The 22,378-nt window shown below is 43.3% G+C and overlaps 1 protein-coding gene across 2 annotated transcripts in view; it reads right to left on the bottom strand.

Moving 5' to 3' along the window:
- Nucleotides 1-22,378, bottom strand: part of LOC308293503 (spondin-1-like) — a gene marked incomplete at both ends in the record, with an annotated part of 111,021 nt that overhangs the window by 53,021 nt on the left and 35,622 nt on the right. For both annotated transcript variants that reach the window (XM_080736066.1, XM_080736067.1), the window contains 3 exons: nt 17,242-17,390; nt 18,875-18,997; nt 21,690-21,763. In XM_080736066.1, coding sequence (XP_080592192.1) covers nt 17,242-17,390; nt 18,875-18,997; nt 21,690-21,763 — 346 coding nt within the window. The remainder of the gene's footprint in view (nt 1-17,241; nt 17,391-18,874; nt 18,998-21,689; nt 21,764-22,378) is intronic.

Below are 22,378 nucleotides of genomic sequence, written 5' to 3'. Positions count from 1 at the left end.
ACATAACTTAAATATACAAAGAAATGACGCAAAAATAATTACGATTACCTCAAATAATTGAGATTAGACGATTATGTAATAATTGTGACAATCCTAGGTTCAAAGCAGGTTTTCACACCGTGGCACTCGTTCTACTGCACCTCTGAGGTTTTATGTTGTGGTCCGTCACATCCCACTGAACTCATTACAAGTTAATCAAATCAACCTATCAACACACTTTTCCACTTCAAATGTAATGCACCGTGCTCTCCGGCCGAGCGCTCATGACATTTTGCTATCTGATCATGTAAGATCACACTTACTTGGCTGTACAGTATGTGACATTTCAGAGCCAGTTATAATTAGGTGCACCATGGATTTTTTCTTTCGTCCCTGTTCGCCATCCAGTGTGACATGGTATTAACCCATTTAGAACGGGTACACATTTTGTGTATCATTATTTTATGCTTTAACTATTGAAAAATAGCAGATGTACAAGCTCACAGCGCGGCACTCGGTGCCGCGCTGCGAGCTTGTAGATCTGCTATTTTTGAAAAATCGTGAAAATTAGAATTTTGACCCGATTCTATAAGTGTCTTTTGAATCCTTCTAATATTTTTTTGAAAAACCTATGTTTCTATGTCAGCAATCTGGCCAGCTACCGTCAAGGAAAAGGTCCTTTTCACTTAACTGGAGCTCAGTTAGTCTGTTCTTGAGAGACTACTCTGTCAGTGGTTCTCAAACCTTTTCATGTGAAGGACCCCCAAAATGATATTTATTTGGCCACGGACCCGCATCTCAAAATATCTAGTTAAAGGGACCACCCAGAAGCAAAATTTGAGTCACAAGCGTTCGCTTTGAAAATACATATATTCAAAGATGTGCACACATTTTCACAACTTTTTCAAAAATAGCAGATCTACAAGCTCGCAGCGCGGCACTCGGTGCCGCGCTGTGAGCTTGTATATCTGCTATTTTTCACTGGTTAAAGCATTCAATTATTCTACGCCTAAATGGGTTAAAAAGGTTGAGATTTTACTCCTTGACCAGTAGCTCTTCACATTTCACCACCTTGACTTTTACGATATTCTGGGCTGTGTGACATTTCACAGTAATCCATAATTAGATATGCCATGTAACAGAGTGTGCCATGTAATTTAGTGTCCCATATACTGTACTGTAAGCGGGGTTGTGAACAGAAAAGGTGGAATTTTACTGTGGTGGGTGGATCTTTGGGGCGTTTCCCCTCCATCAGTCGTGGATGAGAAAGCAACAGTGCTCTCTCTTTATTGCGAAGAACAAGAGAAACTAGGTGCTCACAGGAGGTATAGCAGCAAAGTTAAAAACGTGTGGTGGGTGCTTCTAGGATCGGTGGGATAAAACGTGAAAAAGAGAGGAGAGATCCGAGCACTCGAAAAGTTAAAAAGGAGGAGAACGGACGTAAAAAACTGTGTACTTTATTTCATAACAAAATAATAAAAGTGCTCTTTTATTTACTAAAATTACTGAGCACACTTTGTTCCTAACTGAGATTACACAAATATCATTCTTGGCACGAAAAAATAAAACTCAAAATTGTATTTGTTTTCACAGTGTCAACTAATACGTACTCTGTGCAGTGTGCACTTCTACTTTATTTATTCTTGTATGCAAGCAGTAGGCACGCTTTACTTTGGCAGTCGTAGTGAACTGACTAAACTACTCAAGCACTTGGCATGTCAGAACCTGTGAGTGCCCTTTATTGCCAGGACTTAAAAGAGACCATGACTTCAAATTAAGGCAGAACTGTGGTTAGGGGTGTGTCGCAGCAATTTCTGGGCCCTGGGTACAAGGATTCACTGCGGGGCCCCCCATGAATGTTCTTCATAGGGGGAGGGGGTTTAACCCATTTAGACTGGGAACGCGTTATTATGCATTCGTTTGTGCCTTAACTATCAAAAAATAGCAGATCTACAAACTTGTAGATCTGCCATTTTTGAAAAATCGTGAACATTAATTTTGTGCAAATCTTTGAATATTTCAAATCCTTCTGAGGTTTTTTGAAAAACAGTATGTTTCTATGTCAGTGGTGCTCAAACCTTTTCGTGTGAAGGACCTCCAAAATGATATGTATTTGGCCACGGATCCCCATCTCAAAACATTTAGTTCCAGGGACCCCCAGAAGTAAAATTTGAGTTACAAATGTTCGCTTAAAAAATACATATATTGAAAGATTTGCACACATTTTCACGACTTTTCAAAAATATCAGATCTACAAGCTTGCAGTGCGGCACTCGGTGCTGCGCTGTGAGCTTGTATATCTGCTATTTTTCAATAGCTAAAGTATAAAATAATTCCAGGCCCCTCCACCTTGGGCCCTAGTAACTCAGTCCACTTTCCCCCGACCTTGTGACGTCCCTGACTGTGGTTATCAACTGCTGGGGTTGGAGTGGAGTACGTTCAGGTGTGCCTGGGGGATTTGCTCAAATGAACTTCATCACACATACTTTCCCACAGGTTTTTGCATGTTGAGCCTTGTCCAGTTGCTCTTTGTACGTTTTCATTTGCTACCCTCTCTGAAAAGAAATGGTGCGTAGCCTGCAAGCTGGTTCAGGCAGATACGCTCCAGAGGGTTAAACACACGTGTAGATCTATGTGGGCGATGTACTGTATGTGACGTGTCTATGTGGGCGATGTACTGTATGTGACGTGTCTATGTGGGCGATGTACTGTATGTGATGTACTGTACGTGACGTGTCTATGTGGGCGATGTACTGTATGTGATGTGATGTACTGTATGTGACGTGTCTATGTGGGCGATGTACTGTATGTGATGTGATTGCGACCGTCAGGGAGCAGTTTACTATGAAAACCTCCACCGGCCGTCCGTCCGTCCGTCCGTCCGTCCGTCCGTCCGTCGGTCACACGTCACACGTCACACCTTTGCCCTGCTCATATCTCCGCATCAGTATGACATCACACCACATGTGTACACAAACCTTTGTGTACGTTGCTGTGGCAACAGTCTGTTGTTGCTGGTCTGTTAGTGTACGTTAGCAACCACCTTAGCAACCATGGTTTTACCCTAGCAACCAACTGTTTACCATAGCAACCATGTTTTTTTACCCTAGCAACCAACTGTTTACCATAGCAACCAGATACGCAGAGCAGGGATCTCCATATATGGGCATAAACAGGTGACATCACACTGATGTCAGATACTCAGAGCAGGGATTTCTCCATAATATATGGGCATAAAAGGGATTCTGTTAGGGATCTCCATATATGGGCATAAAAGGGATTCTGTTAGGGATCTCCATATATGGGCATACAAGGGATTCTGTTAGGGATCTCCATATATGGGCATAAAAGGGATTCTGTTAGGGATCTCCATATATGGGCATAAAAGGGATTCTGTTAGGGATCTCCATATATGGGCATAAAAGGGATTCTGTTAGGGATCTCCATATATGGGCATAAAAGGGATTCTGTTAGCTGTTAGTGATCTCCATATATGGGCATAAAAGGGATGCTGTTAGGGATCTCCATATATGGGCATAAAAGGGATTCTGTTAGGGATCTCCATATATGGGCATGAAAGGGATTCTGTTAGGGATCTCCATATATGGGCATAAAAGGGATTGTATCCCAGATGATGCCCTGTTAGGAGATCCACACTAACAGAATCCATATATTATGGTCCTACCGACAGCTGCTATAAGCCAACCCTGGCGATAAGGTCTGAGTCGAAGAAAAGCTTCTTTCCTGGCAAGAATTGCCCCTTTATACTGTAGGGCTCGTTTGTGTATTGTATGACATCACGCCACATCATCGGCTGAGGACTGTGTGATGTCATCATATCTCCATATATGGAGACATAAGTTGCTCATGCCCAAATATGGGCTGGTGAGGTCAGACTTAGTGTGATGCGTAGGTTATCTCCATATATGGAGATTCAACTTCAATGAGTAACCATGGCAAACTGTCAACTGCCCGTATGTCTTGATAATTGGTAAAACAAACTTTTGGCCTATTTGTGGAGATAAGCGACCAACGGTCGCTTATCTCCCGATTAGGGAGTCTTACTGGTGTACTGTATGTGACGTGTCTATGTGGGTGATGTACTGTATGTGATGTGATGTACTGTATGTGACGTGTCTATGTAGGTGATGTACTGTATGTGATGTGATGTACTGTATGTGACGTGTCTATGTAGGTGATGTACTGTATGTGATGTGATGTACTGTATGTGACGTGTCTATGTAGGTGATGTACTGTATGTGATGTGATGTACTGTATGTGACGTGTCTATGTAGGTGATGTACTGTATGTGATGTGATGTACTGTATGTGGCGTGTCTATGTAGGTGATGTACTGTATGTGATGTGATGTACTGTATGTGACGTGTCTATGTAGGTGATGTACTGTATGTGATGTGATGTACTGTATGTGACGTGTCTATGTAGGTGATGTACTGTATGTGATGTGATGTACTGTATGTGACGTGTCTATGTAGGTGATGTACTGTATGTGATGTGATGTACTGTATGTGACGTGTCTATGTAGGTGATGTACTGTATGTGATGTGATGTACTGTATGTGACGTGTCTATGTAGGTGATGTACTGTATGTGATGTGATGTACTGTATGTGACGTGTCTATGTAGGTGATGTACTGTATGTGATGTGATGTACTGTATGTGACGTGTCTATGTGGGTGATGTACTGTATGTGATGTGATGTACTGTATGTGACGTGTCTATGTGGGTGATGTACTGTATGTGATGTGATGTACTGTATGTGACGTGTCTATGTAGGTGATGTACTGTATGTGATGTGATGTACTGTATGTGACGTGTCTATGTGGGTGATGTACTGTATGTGATGTGATGTACTGTATGTGACGTGTCTATGTAGGTGATGTACTGTATGTGATGTGATGTACTGTATGTGACGTGTCTATGTAGGTGATGTACTGTATGTGATGTGATGTACTGTATGTGACGTGTCTATGTAGGTGATGTACTGTATGTGATGTGATGTACTGTATGTGACGTGTCTATGTAGGTGATGTACTGTATGTGATGTGATGTACTGTATGTGGCGTGTCTATGTAGGTGATGTACTGTATGTGATGTGATGTACTGTATGTGACGTGTCTATGTAGGTGATGTACTGTATGTGATGTGATGTACTGTATGTGACGTGTCTATGTAGGTGATGTACTGTATGTGATGTGATGTACTGTATGTGACGTGTCTATGTAGGTGATGTACTGTATGTGATGTGATGTACTGTATGTGACGTGTCTATGTAGGTGATGTACTGTATGTGATGTGATGTACTGTATGTGACGTGTCTATGTAGGTGATGTACTGTATGTGATGTGATGTACTGTATGTGACGTGTCTATGTAGGTGATGTACTGTATGTGATGTGATGTACTGTATGTGACGTGTCTATGTAGGTGATGTACTGTATGTGATGTGATGTACTGTATGTGACGTGTCTATGTAGGTGATGTACTGTATGTGATGTGATGTACTGTATGTGGCGTGTCTATGTAGGTGATGTACTGTATGTGATGTGATGTACTGTATGTGACGTGTCTATGTAGGTGATGTACTGTATGTGATGTGATGTACTGTATGTGACGTGTCTATGTAGGTGATGTACTGTATGTGATGTGATGTACTGTATGTGACGTGTCTATGTAGGTGATGTACTGTATGTGATGTGATGTACTGTATGTGACGTGTCTATGTAGGTGATGTACTGTATGTGATGTGATGTACTGTATGTGACGTGTCTATGTAGGTGATGTACTGTATGTGATGTGATGTACTGTATGTGGCGTGTCTATGTAGGTGATGTACTGTATGTGATGTGATGTACTGTATGTGACGTGTCTATGTAGGTGATGTACTGTATGTGATGTGATGTACTGTATGTGACGTGTCTATGTAGGTGATGTACTGTATGTGATGTGATGTACTGTATGTGGCGTGTCTATGTAGGTGATGTACTGTATGTGATGTGATGTACTGTATGTGACGTGTCTATGTAGGTGATGTACTGTATGTGACGTGTCTATGTAGGTGATGTACTGTATGTGATGTGATGTACTGTATGTGACGTGTCTATGTAGGTGATGTACTGTATGTGATGTGATGTACTGTATGTGACGTGTCAAGCAGCTGATCAAACTGGTGGTTTTCTTTTTAACTCAGCTGATTCTTTGTACTTCCTCTTGCGGTCACTGAATGTTGTATGCCAGGGGTCTTCAACAGGTGGTCCTCAGAGTTACTACAGGGGGTTCTCCAAATCTTCCAATCCTTTTTATATTAACAACTTGAACATAAGCGGGCATATTCTGAAAACTTTAGCCAAAAATAACAGATCTACAAGCTCACAGCGCCTCGCAGCTTGTAGATCGGCTATTTTCGGCAAAGAGGTTTGGTGTAGAGGGGAAAAGAGCAGACTAAGTACAGAGTAAAAGGTCAAGTTTATTAGGTATGACGTCTCAAGTGGCTAAATATCTGAAAACACAAATTGACATGAATCCAAAATACACTGATGATTGTGCTGTCAAACCATAAAACTATATGGAATCTATGGAAAGTTTGTGGGGGTTCCTTGGCCTGAAAACGTTGAAGACCCCTGTTGTACAGTATGCACTTTGTTTCCTCCACCCACCACCAGTAGGCTTTGCTTTTTTTTCTTTCCGGTTGATGTGCTGAGCAGGGGAGTAATTGCGACTGAAGGTTGCAGTTTACCATGAAAGCCAAGATCAAATATAATATTCACATTTGTATTCGCATTTTATAAGTACAATGTTCTCAAGCTATTGTTGGTTTCAAATCCATTTGTGAGTTATCTGACTGAAGTACTTTATATGATGTTTCTGACTGAACAACGAGTACGTGATGGATTTGGGTTTCTTATCACAGTATGCCACAGGTGGAGGACTGCCAAGTAAGAAAGATATCTCAGGGATGTATCTTTATATCACAGTGAGTGTTCTCAGCTGCCCTCGGCACTGCGTGATTGTGTCTCTGTCTGTCTGTCTGTCTGTCTGTCTGTCTGTCTTGTGTCAGGGCTTAGGCCAGGGGTGGGCAACATTGATGATGGAGAGGGCCTCTATTTTTCCACGCTCACTCCAGGCAGAAACCTCTTATTTTACCTTTTTAAACGTAATGATAATTAATGTTCTATTTGGTCATTCTATGTCACAAAAGTAGCAGAAATAGCCGATCTACAAGCTTCGCGCTACTAGCTTGTAGATCTGCTATTTTTTAATTGGAATCCTGTTTTATTTTTTGCTATTTTTGAATTGGAATCCTTAAAAGTATAATTTGTACTTAATTTCAAATGCATTTAGTTATACTTATGTAAACTTTATTAACTTAAATACAAATACATTGGACATAAAAATAACAATAAAATGTTAAGAAGTCAGACGTCACTGCCGCTACAGTAGCAGGTTTATTGTTATTTTTTTTAATCTTAGATCACGTCATAAATAAGAACTGTGTTCCAAAGATAAACACACCATGTCAGCAATTTTACTCATATGGATATGAAGCATCGACTAAAGGTGGAAATGTACACATTTACCCAAAGAGTAACACAATAAACGCTAGAATCGAGTCAAACAAATACCCAACGACTACATTTCCCATGAACGCGGCTTGTAGGGAACAGTGATTTTAAACCGTGTCCTGGAAATGTAGTTTCCGCCTTTCTCCGGCAGAATTAACTACATTTTCTCCAGAATGAGGCTATATCAAATCTATACTATAATTTTGCGAATGTCTGAGTGAGTGAGTGAGTGAGTGTCTGTCTGTCTGTCTGTCTGTCTGTCTGAAACAGCGTTTCTCCTCAGTGGCTGGAGCAATTGATCTGAAATCGCATCACCATTAGCATATGAACACACCTAACATAACTGTGAAGCCCGTTTGTCACTTTCACAAATCATATACTGTATATTAGCATTTTTATGGTGTATCTACTATCTATTCTGCATCTAGCATGAGGCACATCTATTCTGCATCTAGCATGAGGCAACATGTTTAACCAGCTCTCTGTGTGTGTGTGTGTGTGTGTGTGTGTGTGTGTGTGTGTGTGTGTGTGTGTGCAGGCAGGTGGGTGTGTGCGCAGGCGGGTGGGCGGGCGGGCTGGGGTGGGGGGGGGGGGGGGGTGGTGTGGTAGCCATTAAACGAAACGGGTATTTCTTACATTGATGCTCCTACATATTATCATGCAAGCACCAGTTAAAGTTACTTTCCATCCCTCATATACTGTGTGCACAGTGCACATCCCATAACCCACACACTGCACATCATTTTGGAGCTCATATCTTTGAACGGGTAAGGGCTAGTATGAATAAATATCATAAGCAATGCAGAGCCATTCCCCTAACAGAAATGTCTGGATGATTTGTTTCCTTATACGATGTGATCTAAGATTCCCCTATGGGGTTATCAATACAAAAAATAACAACGTGAACCTGGGTAATAGCGCCATCTAGCGGCAGACGTCAGGACTTCGGAGCTCTATTACAGCTTAAATCAATAATATATCAGTATTTCGATATCAAGCTGTGGGCCGCATTAAGTGAAGCTGCCCATGGATGGCTTAGGCTGTTGACACCCTGGGCAAGATATGACTTCCGTTTGGTTCTAGCTGAAGTGGCGGAAGTGCTGCGTTTAACGGAAGTTACGCCATGTGGTGCGGGTCTGTTTACATTCCCCAGCGAAACAAACACAAAGATTGTAGCTCTTAACTCATTGAATGCCCTTTTCAAGATGGCCGCCAAGTACCAGGATGCCACATTCCTAAATTTCTAGTGCACGGACACATTTTTTGTGCACGGATCGTGCACGCCCATGCACCATATATGCACCATATGTGTAGTACTTTTTAACAGCTTTCAAACAAAAAAATCCGCTTGGAAATCCGTTCAGGCATTCATGAGATAGAAGCCTTCAAAGTCAGACAAAACAAACACTGCCACCTTCCTAAATTTCTAGTGCACGGATCAATTTTTAGTGCACGGATCGTGCACGCCCATGCCTAGATCATGCACCATATGTGTAGTACTTTTTAACAGCTTTCAAACAAAAAAATCCGCTTGGAAATCCGTTCAGGCATTCATGAGATACAAGCCTTCAAAGTCAGACAAAACAGCCATTTTTTACATTTTGAAAGATGTGTTTGTTATGGGGCTAAACATGCAATTTCGCAATTGCGATCATGCCTAATACATTTGAGGCATTTTTAGACATTTCTTTATAAAAAAAAATGTTGATTTTTTTTTTTTTTTTTTTCAAAATGGCTTCCAACTCGGGAAACTCGGGCTGTGGCAGCCTGGGACTACTGTAATAACTCGGGAAACTCGGGCCTTGGCAGTCAATGAGTTAATAGGTGAATCCATGTTCTTGTTTGTATATTGTTTATTGCGAGCGCAACCGACGGAGCGGGAGAAGTAGAACAGATTTTTTTCCAGCGGGGAATACGTTTGCAGGAACACCGCACTGTGAAAAAAAAGACAACTTCCAGGAAAATTCAGCCCCACCTCCTAGAACGGTCTCTGCCTCATATCTTGACCAGGCTTTTCTCTTCGCAGACGAGTTAGCCTGGCTACGCGAGGCTAGGCCGTTGGTAGTTAGGAAAGCAAAAGTTCAAGCTTGTAATGGAGGTATCTCATCTCTTAAGGCATTGTCCTCACATCACCACAGCTGATCGCTCCCCTGGATGGTTGAGATTCTCCGCTAAGACAGGGATTATTGACCCGTGTCAACTTTCTCCCTTCTCCCCTCACAGCAAGCCTCTTCCAAGTGCACGCTGACTGAGTTAATTGAAGGAACAAGCTGTACTGTGGTGTGTTTCTCAGCAGTGCGTACGGAAAATATTGTTATGTTCTGCATGAAAATGACCTTTTATGTACTGTGTGAGATATCAGTGGCACTGCTCTTATTCCACAAATAGAGATCATTGTCTTATTCCACAAGTAGAGAACATGATCTTCTTTCACATCTATTAATGTATAACCACATTGTCGCCCACTACTGTAAGATTACTATTCCCTACTGTATATACCGCCGTTGTCTATTGAGCTTGGCAGATTTCCTGGGGCAAGCGGCCCAGATCACACATGTCACACGTGTCTTCTTATTTTTTCCCACTCTCGCCTGCAATGTAGTGCATTTGAAACTAGATTGCAGTTCACATTAGAGGTCTTCACGGGTCCAATTTGAACTACCCAAACCCAAAAGGACCCGGGGGAAATGGACCCGGACCCATATGGCCCCGTCTATCATTTGGAATTTGAGAACCGTTACCCGATCAGCCCCGAGACGTGATGGATCCGATCCGAACGGCCCCGCCTGTTATTAGAAAAATTGGATCCGAAACCCGAGCAGAACGGGAGATCCGAGACCCGAACCTGTCGCCCCGAAATGAAAGAATGCCAACGTTATTATATTAAGAGTTGTATCAGACATATTTCTTACCTAACGTCGCCACGGTGCTGCTGTTGCTGTCAGCGGCGCTGTGCCTCTCGCCAAAAGATGATCTTTTCCCAGACCAGTAAGTCAATGCGGACAGTTTGTAAATACAAATAAATCCATGTTTTTATTCCTTCTTCTTTGGCTAGCAAATGCTAATGCTATCGTTTTCTGTCGCATGTGTTGTTCATTATATCTTTCTGCTTTGAGTGTCCATTTTGCTCTGCAGAGCATGACAACACGCAATGACAACTCCATTGTAAACCGTTAACCAAAACGTTACGTTAATATCTTTGATAATAATAACAATCCAACTGATACAGTCAGTGTTGTTGTGACTGAGTGAGTCAGTTCTCACAACCAATGCAACAGATTACATGCTGCATCTTTAGTGCCATCGTGTGGCGTTATCTATTTGGTGCAGTTGTTGCGTTCGCTTTCACTTCAATCTCGGCCTGTCTCGGCTCCACTCGGGTAACAGGAGATACCCGGGGAACCGGGGCAGACGGCCCCGGCCCCGGCCCGCCCCGCGGTAAAAGCTCGAAAACGGCCCCGTTACCCGGCTCGGGGCGGTTCGGATCGCGGGTAATTTCGGATCTCGGGCAGGTCCGAAGACCTCTAGTTCACATCATGGGGTACTGCTTGCCTCCTGTGGATTGTTTTATTTTTTTTTATTTTTGTTTATGTTCTGTTTGTTTCGTTGCTGAGTGAGGTCAGCAGACAAAGTGAAGAGTGAGTGAGATGAAAAAACCTGGGTGAAATGTGCCAACCTCAACAGGAAACAACAGTATTTAACAACTTCAATAACTTATTTCTGAGTAGGTCTGGTCATTCAGCGTGACTCTTCTCAAAATATAGGCCTATCATGAAATGATGCACCCCCCTCCCCCCTTTTAACCTATTTAGGCCTAGAATTATTGAATGCTTTAACCAGTGAAAAATAGCAGATATACAAGCTCACAGCACGGCACAGAGTACCGCGCTGCGAGCTTGTAGATCTGATATTTTTGAAAAAGTCGTGAAAAAGTGTGCAAATCTTTGAATATACTGTATTTTCAAAGCAAACGTTTGTAACTCAAATTTAGCTTCTGGGTGGTCCCTGGAACTAGATATTTTGAGATGCGGGTACGTGGCCAAATAAATATCATTTTGGGGGTCCTTCACATGAAAAGGTTTGAGCACCACTGACATAGTAGTCTCTCAAGAACAGACTAACTGAGCTCCAGTTAAGTGAAAAGGACCCTTTCTTTGACGATGGTTAGCCAGATTTCTGACATAGAAACATAGGTTTTTTCAAAAAGTCTTAGAAGGATTCTAAAAGACACTTATAAATCGGGTCAAAATTCAAATTTTCAAGATTTTTCAAAAATAGCAGATCTACAAGCTCGCAGCGCGGCACCGAGGTGAGCTTGTATATCTGCTATTTTTCAATAGTTAAAGCATAAAATAATGATATATACCCGTTCTGGATGGGTTAAAACAAGGCTATCTTCAACATTACTGTCATTATTCATAATTACGGCCCACTCTGTCTACAATTGCCAGACTGTCCATCTCGTTAAAAAAGAATGTGCTGCATATTCATCTCTTTGTTCCTGTTGTGTTCTCACTCTGGCTGTAAAAATGTGACAGCTAAATTTGCTAGTTACACAAGCGTTGTGTTTAACTTAATGAACGTATTTAAAGTGTGTTTTCTCTTTGATCTTTATCTACTCAAAAATAACACGCACGCACGCACGCATGCAAGCACACACACACACACACACACACACACACACACACACACACACACACACACACACACACCAAAGTACAACGATTGTTGGGTTGCAAAAGTTAACTACCAAGGGGTTCCAATTTTGGGCCAATCATTTGTTGAAAACAGACGATCTATACAGTATAAGCGCACATACAGCACCTCACATTGCCTCACGTTTATTGGGACATGTCACAATAAAAGTGTGTTGCACTCCATATAGTGATGAAGAACCCCACATTATTTTTAGATTTTTAATGCAGGGGTCTTCGACAGGGGGTCCGGGACCCCTAGGGGGTTCTCAGAGTTATGACAAGGGGTCCTCCAATTCTTTGTGTGATAGAAAAAAGTTTCCCTCCTTTTTTATATTAACCACTTGAACCCTAATGTCCATATTCAGAGAACGTTAGCCAAAAATAGCAGTAGATTGGCTATTTTTGGCAAAGAGGTTTGGTGTAGAGGGGGAAAAGAGCAAACTAAGTACAGTGTGAAAGGTCAAGTTTATCAAGTATTCACGGTTCAAGTAGTTAAATATCTGAAAACACAAATTGACACGAATCCAAAATAAACTTACGATCGCGCTGTCAAACAATTAAACTATATGGAATCTATGAAAAGGTTGCGGGGGTCCCTGCTTCATCTCTCTCTCTCTCAACTAAGGGGTCCTTGGCCTGAAAACGTTGAAGACCCCTGTTTTAATACCCAACATTCCATTGGTAGAAGGCCCACTCAAGTCATGATGTCGGTGAGTCTGCAGCACAATGGCTTACATTCCAGGCTGCAGTACACTCGGGCAAACCCTCTCATTCCACATAACATTTCCTTTGTGTCAGGGTGGTGTTTAGTGCCAGAGACAAGACAAGGCCGGCCAAGAGAGGAGTTAGGCCTGTCCTTCAGTCTCCAGTGTCTCCATATAACAGCCTAAACCCAAACCGACAGGCAGCCGCCCGACTGTCAGACCACTAAGAACACACTATTGTTCAGCTATAAACGGCTATGATGCACCTTTCAGCACTCTAGGAGAGAGCATGGCACAGAGCAAACACGCACCCTCCCCACACACACACACACACACACACACACACACACACACACACGCACACACACACACACAGTATACTGTAGCATATACTGTACATTAGATTAGGCCACACTCAATGTTATTGCGACCGTAGGTCGCATTTACTATCAAAACCTCCACCGGCTGTCCGTCCGTCTGTCCGTCTGTCTGTCACACGTCACACGTCACACTTTTGCCCCGCTCATATCTCCACAACCGTTGCCCCCATCCATGCCAAATTTTGCACACACACTCCTTACCTGCCAAACTACAACCTCCAAGGACCCCCGGAGCTCCAGGGACCCCCAGGTCCTTGGGGGACCCCCAGGTGTAAAAAATGACCAAATGTGCAAAAATGACCAAATGACCACCCCAACGGGGCTGCTCACGGGGAATTCCTGGGGACCACCCACTCCTGGTGCTCCAGAACGGATGCAAAAGTGGTGGCGCCCCCAGTGGAGGACCCCCTCCACTGCAGCTCACATAAAATGCCGTAACTCGGGCTAGGAGCGTCCGGGAGAGCCGGGGCCGGTACCTATTCGTCCGGCAAGGCAACGCGGAGACCCCACCCCTCATTTCTCACATGGCCCTCTTCTAGCGCCACCTTCAGGCCGATTTTTAAAACACATTTTTGGACACTGCTCCTACAGTTTTTGCCCTAAAATCACGCAAATCGCTACACAGTATGTCTACACTCATCCCATCAACATGAATCTGTCCCATATAGCGCCACCTTCAGGCCGATTTTTAAAAACACATTTTTGGACACTGCTCCTACAGATTTTGCCCTAAAATCACGAAAATCACTACACAGTATGTCTACACTCAACATGGATCAGGAAGATTTTGGAAAAACACATTTTTGCCCTATTTGTGGAGATAAGCGACCTACGGTCGCTTATCTCCCGATTAGGGAGTCTTACTGGTGTGTCAAGCTGGTTGCACACTGCACTGCGTGTTTTCGTTGCGTTTTGGAAATCCGAAATCCTCGAAAGCATTTTTCAGGCCAAGAAAATCTGAAAAAATTAACCCTGATAAATACAAAACGGGCGGCAGTGTGCAAACGTGATTGACACGACATGAGGTTGGTTTTTTTCTTCACGCGCTCCGAATTTTTTTCCCATATTCGGCCCAAAAAAACGCAGCAGTGTAGAGCAGGCACGCACTCGCACATGCACGCACACACAGGCATTAGCAGAGTACACAAACACTTCCTCTCCCAAATATCTTAACACAACACACACACATTGCCTGACACCTCATCCGCACTGCACGCGATGCGACGCGAGCGATGCAATCTCTTTAAAATACATTTGTTTCAATGAGAACGTCCTGACACGACGCAACGTCGTCCACCCCTCCGGTTTTCGCTCACAGAGTCTCTATTTGAGCGAGGTTTCCCGGCGATGTCCATAGAGGTATATGGCCATGTCCCGCCCCCCCCCCCCCCCCCCCCCCCCCCCCCAACCATTTTTATTATTTATTTATTTGTTTATTTGATTGGTTCAGGCAGCTGTCGCAACGCAATGGCGGACAGTATTTCGCGGGGGCGTCGTGTCGCTCGCGTGCAGTGCGGATGAGCTGTAAGAGCTCAGCTTGTAGCCCATTCTCTCAGGGAGGGATCCAGGGGATGCGTCAAATAAACACATGATCCCTGGAGGCACAGTTCACTTAAAAAGGAGTTTGTGGTTTGCTGGTGTTTGCCTCAAATACCATTAACAGACCAGCTAACCACGCAGCAGCAAGCTCTACGGAAGCTCTACTGCAGATATGCATTTGGTTTAATGAAATGGATAATGATGGGATAGGTACAAAAGAAAGCCCACTCTCTGGATGTGAATGCCTGGCCCCATACCGTCAGTGGAAATGGGAATTTCACACCACTGCCAATACATCCACTTAACCACCAATTGTGAGAGCGGAAAAAAACTGTGTGTGTGAGATAGGATAATGTGCGTACACGCAGATGCACGTTTGCCACAATTTACATTCCTCATTTCATCAGACCCCCTCATTAACTTCAAGCTGTGATGTAATGGCTTCTGACAACACGCATTAACAGTAGGTGGAGGGACCCAGCAAGCAATAATAACCATCATACCTCCACTCTCTGTGCACTGATGACGAGGATGAGAAGCGCAATGCAGATACCATGCTCTCTGACTTTATAAGTATGAAGACATTTTGCTGATCTTCTCTTGGCTCAGCATATATCGTCACTGTCGGGCAGAAACCTTGTATCTCCAAGTTAGAAATGTGTATGCTTTTCATAAAGTAAAGCCCTGCTTCGTCATACAAGACTGTCACGAGGCGTTGTGTGCTTGTAGATCGGCTGTTTTCACTAGTTTAGATCATTTCTTTAAACGATAAATACAAAACGAACGGTTTTGGACATACAAGGTTTCCACCCGACAACGACTTATTTTTAAGTACTGGCATTTTCTTTTTCTTATTTTTTTTTACTAGTTCAGCGATTCTCACGCCAGTTGACCCCATATTACACACTGAAATCCATCTAATCCCAACCTTTAAGGGATGGAAATTATGCATTTACATGATACTGACATTTACTAACCCCTTGGTTGTAAAAAGGTTTCATTTTTTAACGTGACAGTTTGAATCAATTTGTTCTTGTGAATTGGTTAATGGGAATCTATAAGCTGGCTGCATGGGCCGGTCTATCCAGACAGATAATATTAATGTCATTTGGGTAAGTACGGATTTGTCTTCACTAAAGAACATTACAGAATATAATAGTCTATAATACCTTGGTCTAGTGCAGGGGAACAATGTCCAAATCTCAAGGCACATAACATATTTTATTACTCCTATTACTCTGTAAATGTTTATTTTTATGTGCCAATGCTACCAAGACTTTTTTCATAAAAAAGAAAAAAAACACACACATCCGTTCTCAGATTAGCCATTGTACTTGTTGTCAGAGTACTTAATACACTTTTATTAAGTTAGCACAGTGCACATTATCATGGTCCTTGGAGGCAAGTCCGTGATGTCAGTACCATGATGTAAAGATCTCCATATATGGCTCAAAAACAGTTCACATCTTTGCAGTTCAAAGTCAGTCCAACAGATAAGCAGGGGTCCTTTACACACACAATCACACAGACCGATCCCTTGGACTTAACTGATTCACAGCCAAATCGCCAAAAATCGCCATTTTGGGGGGGGCTGAGGCAGCCAGATCGCCAAACGTCGCCTTTCTGATAATTTTCTGATTTTTTTGGTATTTTTTTGACATTTTTAGAGCAAAAACTGACCTTTCTAGGTTCATATAAGCTTAAGCAATGAATTTGCGATGGAAATGACGTCATCGCCGGAAACCGGAAATCGAGCGTTTCTCCCATGTAAACAACCATATTGTTTTACATTGGAAGCCATTACAGCATCACCGCTAAATCTCAGCATCAATACGTCGGATTTTGATCCGGTTTGAAGTGTCTGTGCGTCTATTGCGCATCTAAGGCCATAGTCGCTACGTTTTTTTAGACCATCAAGCGCGCGTATGGCGTGCACGGGTCCCGCGCTCTTCCATGCTAACGCTAATGGTAAGTGGATGGACAGGCTGCTAACTTGAGGCCTTCTAGCAATCGCCAGAGACCTTAATCGGTGGCGACATCTAGTGTACATTATATAGACTACAGCCTAGAATAATTTCATGCATATGAGGGCGATCTACTGTGTTTCTGAAAAATTAATAATATTCCCGGCAGTATAGGCGCACAAGCATATTGTAAATGGCTGAGAATGTTAATAGCGAAAATAACCAATCTACAGGCTTAGAACACATCACAATGAGTAGTACGCATGTGGATGAGCTATTTTGGCTGAATGTTGGCACCAGATTTGGGATACTAGGGTTCATGTGGTTAATAAACAATGAGTATTTAGGTCTCGTTAGGACAGAGTGAGCGTAAAGATCTAAGGAGGCTGAGGTCTTACCTTCTGTCGAATCTCTTCTTCCATCTTGACAGGAGAACCCAGTTCAGCAACCTGGCGGACTCCCTCACTGGCATAACCACCGTATTCCCACAGGACGTAGCTTCTGGAATGTGAGCCTCCAATCAGAGCTGACCAGTGGTTAGCTCGTCCTGGGACACAACATGCACAAAATGACTTATAATGCAGCTTGCTGCCAGGATTAAAATCCACTAATGTCTTCAACTGCCACCATTTTACCTTTTAATGTGTACATTACGATGTGCACGGGTCAAGCACGGATAAATGCACGGATGAGGCACCACACGTGTGCACGCTATTCACAGCTTTCAGACAAAAAAATCCTCTTGGAAATCCGTTCAGGCGTTCAAAAGATAGAGGCTATTGTGTTTTCTTCAAATGTAAACAAACATGGCTGCCATGTTTGAAAGATAAGAGTTGTTCTGGGAGTCAAACATGCATTTCGTGATCGCGATCATGCCGGAACCGGAAGTAGGAAGTGCTTTTTTTCCTCCAAAAACGGCCAACCTGGGAAACTCGTGTTTGGCACAGGGGCACATACGGCCAAAACTTGTGTTTGGCACAAATAGCAGATATACAAGCTCACAGCGCGGCACCGAGTGCCGCGCTGTGAGCTTGTAGATCTGCTATTTTTGAAAAAATCGTGAAATTTGGAATTTTGACCCGATTCTATAAGTGTCTTTTGAATCTTTCTAAGGTTTTTTGAAAAACCTATGTTTCTATGTCAGCAATCTGGCCGGCCATCGTCAAAGAAAAGGTCCTTTTCACTTTACTGGAGCTCAGTTAGTCTGTTCTTGAGACACTACTATGTCAGTGGTTCTCAAACCTTTTCATGTGAAGGACCCCCAAAATGATATGTATTTGGCTACGGACCCCCATTTCAAAATATTTAGTTCCAGGGACCACCCAGAAGCAAAAGTTTTGTTACAAACGTTCGCTTTGAAAATATATATATTCAAAGATTTGCACACATTTTCACGACTTAATCAAAAATAGCAGATCTACAAGCTCGCAGCGCGGCACTCGGTGCCGCGCTGTGAGCTTGTATATCTGCTATTTTTGATTAAGGGTTAGGGTTAGGGCACAGGGGCACATACGGCGAAAACTCGTGTTTGGCACAAAATGTGTTTGAAGCTTCTCAGTAGGCTCCTTGTAAACACTGCTTACTGCTTCTCTATCCTACAGTAGGGGCCTTTTCCACCAGCAAAAAAAACGGTTCCAGAACCAGTGCCGGTTCAACTTTCTTGGGAACCTTGGTTCGTTCTTGGGAACCGGCTTGCGTTTCCACCAGATTGAACCAGAGCCAAGGATTTGGCTCTGGAACAACAAAAACCAAGGATTTTGTGGTTCGGGAACCAACTCCGGTTCTCGATGGAAAAGCACACCTCTGGTTCATCCCATAGGCGGGGGAAAGAACCAGAACCGGTTCTTTGCCGGTGAAAAAGGCCCCTACAGTATGTGATACATGGTTCTAAGAAGAACACACAGGTGTGTGTGTGTGTGTGTGTGTGTGTGTGTGTGTGTGTGTGTGTGTGTGTGTGTGTGTGTGTGTGTGTGTGTGTGTGTGTGTGTGTGTGTGTGTGTGTGTGTGTGTGCGTGCGTCTTTTGAACTCACTGGGGTAGTCTTTAGGATGGACCTTCTCAGACCAGTTCCCGTAGAAGGTGAGTCTGTACTTTGCTGTTCCACAGGCGCAGCACTCCAACAGAGGACTCTCCGTGGCCGCACCAAACACAGCCTCTACAGAGAGACAACACGTACAGTACACATAACAATTCAGCCATACCACAGACCAGTGGTTTTCAACCGTTTTCATATCGAGGTCCATTATTTATTAGTAGGGGTATAACGATATAGTTAACTGAATCGAAAAATCGATTTTAATTTGCAACAATCTACTATATCGATATGCAAACGGCAAAATATCGTACCGTTTGGCTCATATCTTATCATTTTACAATGCAAATAATCGGTATGGAATCATTTTGCAATGCAAATTGTCGATTATAAGGATACTGAGTACTTGTGCATTGTATTCAGCAATTTTAAGAGAAAAATGAAAAAGAAGGGACTTCTCCATTCCATAAAGGAGAGACAGCCGCTGATACGAACGACCTACGGCCTGGTCGCGACCTAGGCCACGACCTGGAGGTCGTAGGTCCCGGTTCTGGAGGTCGTAGTTCGCGGTACATACTTGTTAGGTCGCGGCCGGTCTAGTTTCGCGACCCCCGGCCGTGGTTGCGCCACCTCGGTCGTCCCCGGGCCGTCTTTTTGCAGAATATTCTAGAGCAGCAGCGCTATTCAACCTTTTGAAGCTTGTGATTGGCTGAACCGGAGGTAGGAAGCGCTCCATTGTAGTCACTTGGACCGCGCGAGGTGCACCAAAACCTATCCTTAACCCTAACCCCAACTCTAACTCTAACCCTAACCTTAACCCTAACCCCAACTCTAACCCTAACCCTAACCCCAACTCTAACCCTAACCCTAACCCTAACCCTAACCCTAACCCTAACCCTAACCTGCCGACACTGAGTAGCTAACCTGCCGACGCTGTTGAAAACGAGCGCTCCTTCCCTTAGCAAGCGTAGAGTTTCTAAACTCGCGTCCCTTCCCTTAGCAAGCGTAGAGTTTCGATCGCGGCGCTCCTTCCCTTAGCAAGCGTAGAGTTTCTAAACTCGCGTCCCTTCCCTTAGCAAGCGTAGAGTTTCGATCGCGGACTTCCCAGGTCGCTGAATTACGACCGAGATCGCGCAAAACCTCCAGAACCGGGACCTACGACCTCCAAGTCGTGGCCTAAGTCGCGACCAGGCCGTAGGTCGTTTGTATCAGCGGCTCTTGCTGCCATAAAGCTACTCTTGGTCTATCGATAAATGTGTGTAATCTCTGTGTTCATGTCAAGGTGCGAGTTTGTCCATATACAGTACAGTATGCTGAAATATAATGCCCATGTATTTGCTAGAGAATCACAGTGTTTAGTTATTTATATACATAATAATAACATTTTCCCTTAAAAAACCTGCACTATTGGCACGTTTCACACAGATTTAATTTCTTTCCTGAATAGTTTTAAATAGTTTGATTTTAAATCATTGAATCTAACTCTGAAGAAGTGTGGGCGTTGTGTGAACAGGACCTTAATATGTTAAGCCTGAGTCTCTGTGTTAACACATTTTTAGTGTCATATTGCATTTAATTTAAAACAGACCGTTACATTTATCTGAGAATAGAACGGTCACTCTTTCATAAACCATGCACAATGAGATGGATTGGTTTAACGGCGGCTCAGCTTCACTAGCTTCCACAATACTCTGCAAAACTATGTTGGATTGGTTGGAGAAGGTTTCTTGAAATTAAAGGGTCCCTCAAGGTACAGTGCTTGATAAAACCATTTGTGCAAGAACACTGTAATGCCTCAGTGATTGTGAGCAATCAGTGTGGGTAGCTGGAAGTGTCCTGCTGCCACTCTTTTGTGTTTATCTGAGGAGCCTGCACATCTCCCATGCTGACGTAGTGTTGCCCTCCACTATAAAATCACAGGGAACATAAAAGCATTACTGCCTGCACCATGCTAGATTCATTGGGGTGTTTTAAATTCCACAGAGCATGCCAGGAGATCTATAGCACTGAATTTTGTAGTTGACTATGCAATTTTTTTGTTGTTGTTGCTTCGAGCCATAATTTGACACTTCCTTTTGAAAGCCTTTATGAAAGGTATTAAGCCATTTAGAACGGGTACACATTTTGTGTATCATTATTTTATGCTTTAACTATTGAAAAATAGCAGATATACAAGCTCACAGCGCGGCACCGAGTGCCGCGCTGCGAGCTTGTAGATCTGCTATTTTTGAAAAATCGTGAAATTTGGAATTTTGACCCGATTCTATAAGTGTCTTTTGAATCTTTCTAAGGTTTTTTGAAAAACCTATGTTTCTATGTCAGCAATCTGGCCGGCCATCGTCAAAGAAAAGGTCCTTTTCACTTTACTGGAGCTCAGTTAGTCTGTTCTTGAGAGACTACTATGTCAGTGGTTCTCAAACCTTTTCATGTGAAGGACCCCCAAAATGATATGTATTTGGCTACGGACCCCCATTTCAAAATATTTAGTTCCAGGGACCACCCAGAAGCAAAAGTTTTGTTACAAACGTTCGCTTTGAAAATATATATATTCAAAGATTTGCACACATTTTCACGACTTAATCAAAAATAGCAGATCTACAAGCTCGCAGCGCGGCACTCGGTGCCGCGCTGTGAGCTTGTATGTCTGCTATTTTTCAATCGTTAAAACATCAAACAATGATACACAATACAGTGTACCTGTTATAAATGGGTTAAAGAAGGGATGACAGAGGGATAATGGACAGATGACAAGCAGACCAGCATAACACTGCGAATGGGCAATGATGGCAGGTGGGTGACGGACGGCTGTCATTACCTTTCTCACACAGTGGAATGGTGAGGGAGCCCTCGTCCTGGAAATAGATAATTCTCTTCTGGACAATACTGGCCCTGGAGACAGATAGTGACAGACAGAGAGAGAGAGAGAGCGAGAGAGATAAATCGACAGGAAAGCGGTGAGGAAGGGAGGATAAGACAATAGGGAGGAATTAGAGGACTAATACCACAGTTCTTGTCTGTCCCCCCGGCCCCAGAAGCATGTTTTCTCCCAGACAGGCAAAGGTAATGGGTTCCTTGGGGTGTCATGATGGAGTTGGAGTGCACATCTTTTCACAGATGCCGTGTGGTATTCTCTGCCCCCTCGTGACACGCTATCACGCAGCTGTGACATAAAACCTAACCGATGTCCATGCAGAGAGGGGAGAGCGGAGTTGAGGGGAATGTAGGCATTACCTAGGAGGTAGGTGTTATGTTTGGCATATACCAAACATATTTGCATAGCCTCCACATAGAACTGAAACATAGCCTTTTATTTTTTTGTCTCAACATGGCTTCAAATAGAAACTGGTTAAAAGGGGATTTCATTTTGAATCTTCCAGGGTGATTTTCATGTCTTTTACTGAGGTCAAAATAAAACTCAGTAAAGAGGGTGTGAATGTATAGGGACTACCAACACTAGGTTGCGTCCTTTCACGGATCCTCCTCAGTGACTCTGAATGTGCACAA

The sequence above is a fragment of the Nannobrachium achirus genome, assembly GCF_963921795.1.
Source record: "Nannobrachium achirus genome assembly, chromosome: 11".
Taxonomy (NCBI): domain Eukaryota; kingdom Metazoa; phylum Chordata; class Actinopteri; order Myctophiformes; family Myctophidae; genus Nannobrachium; species Nannobrachium achirus.
Note: the sequence above shows the minus strand (reverse complement) of the source record. Positions and strands in the feature narration are given on the sequence as shown.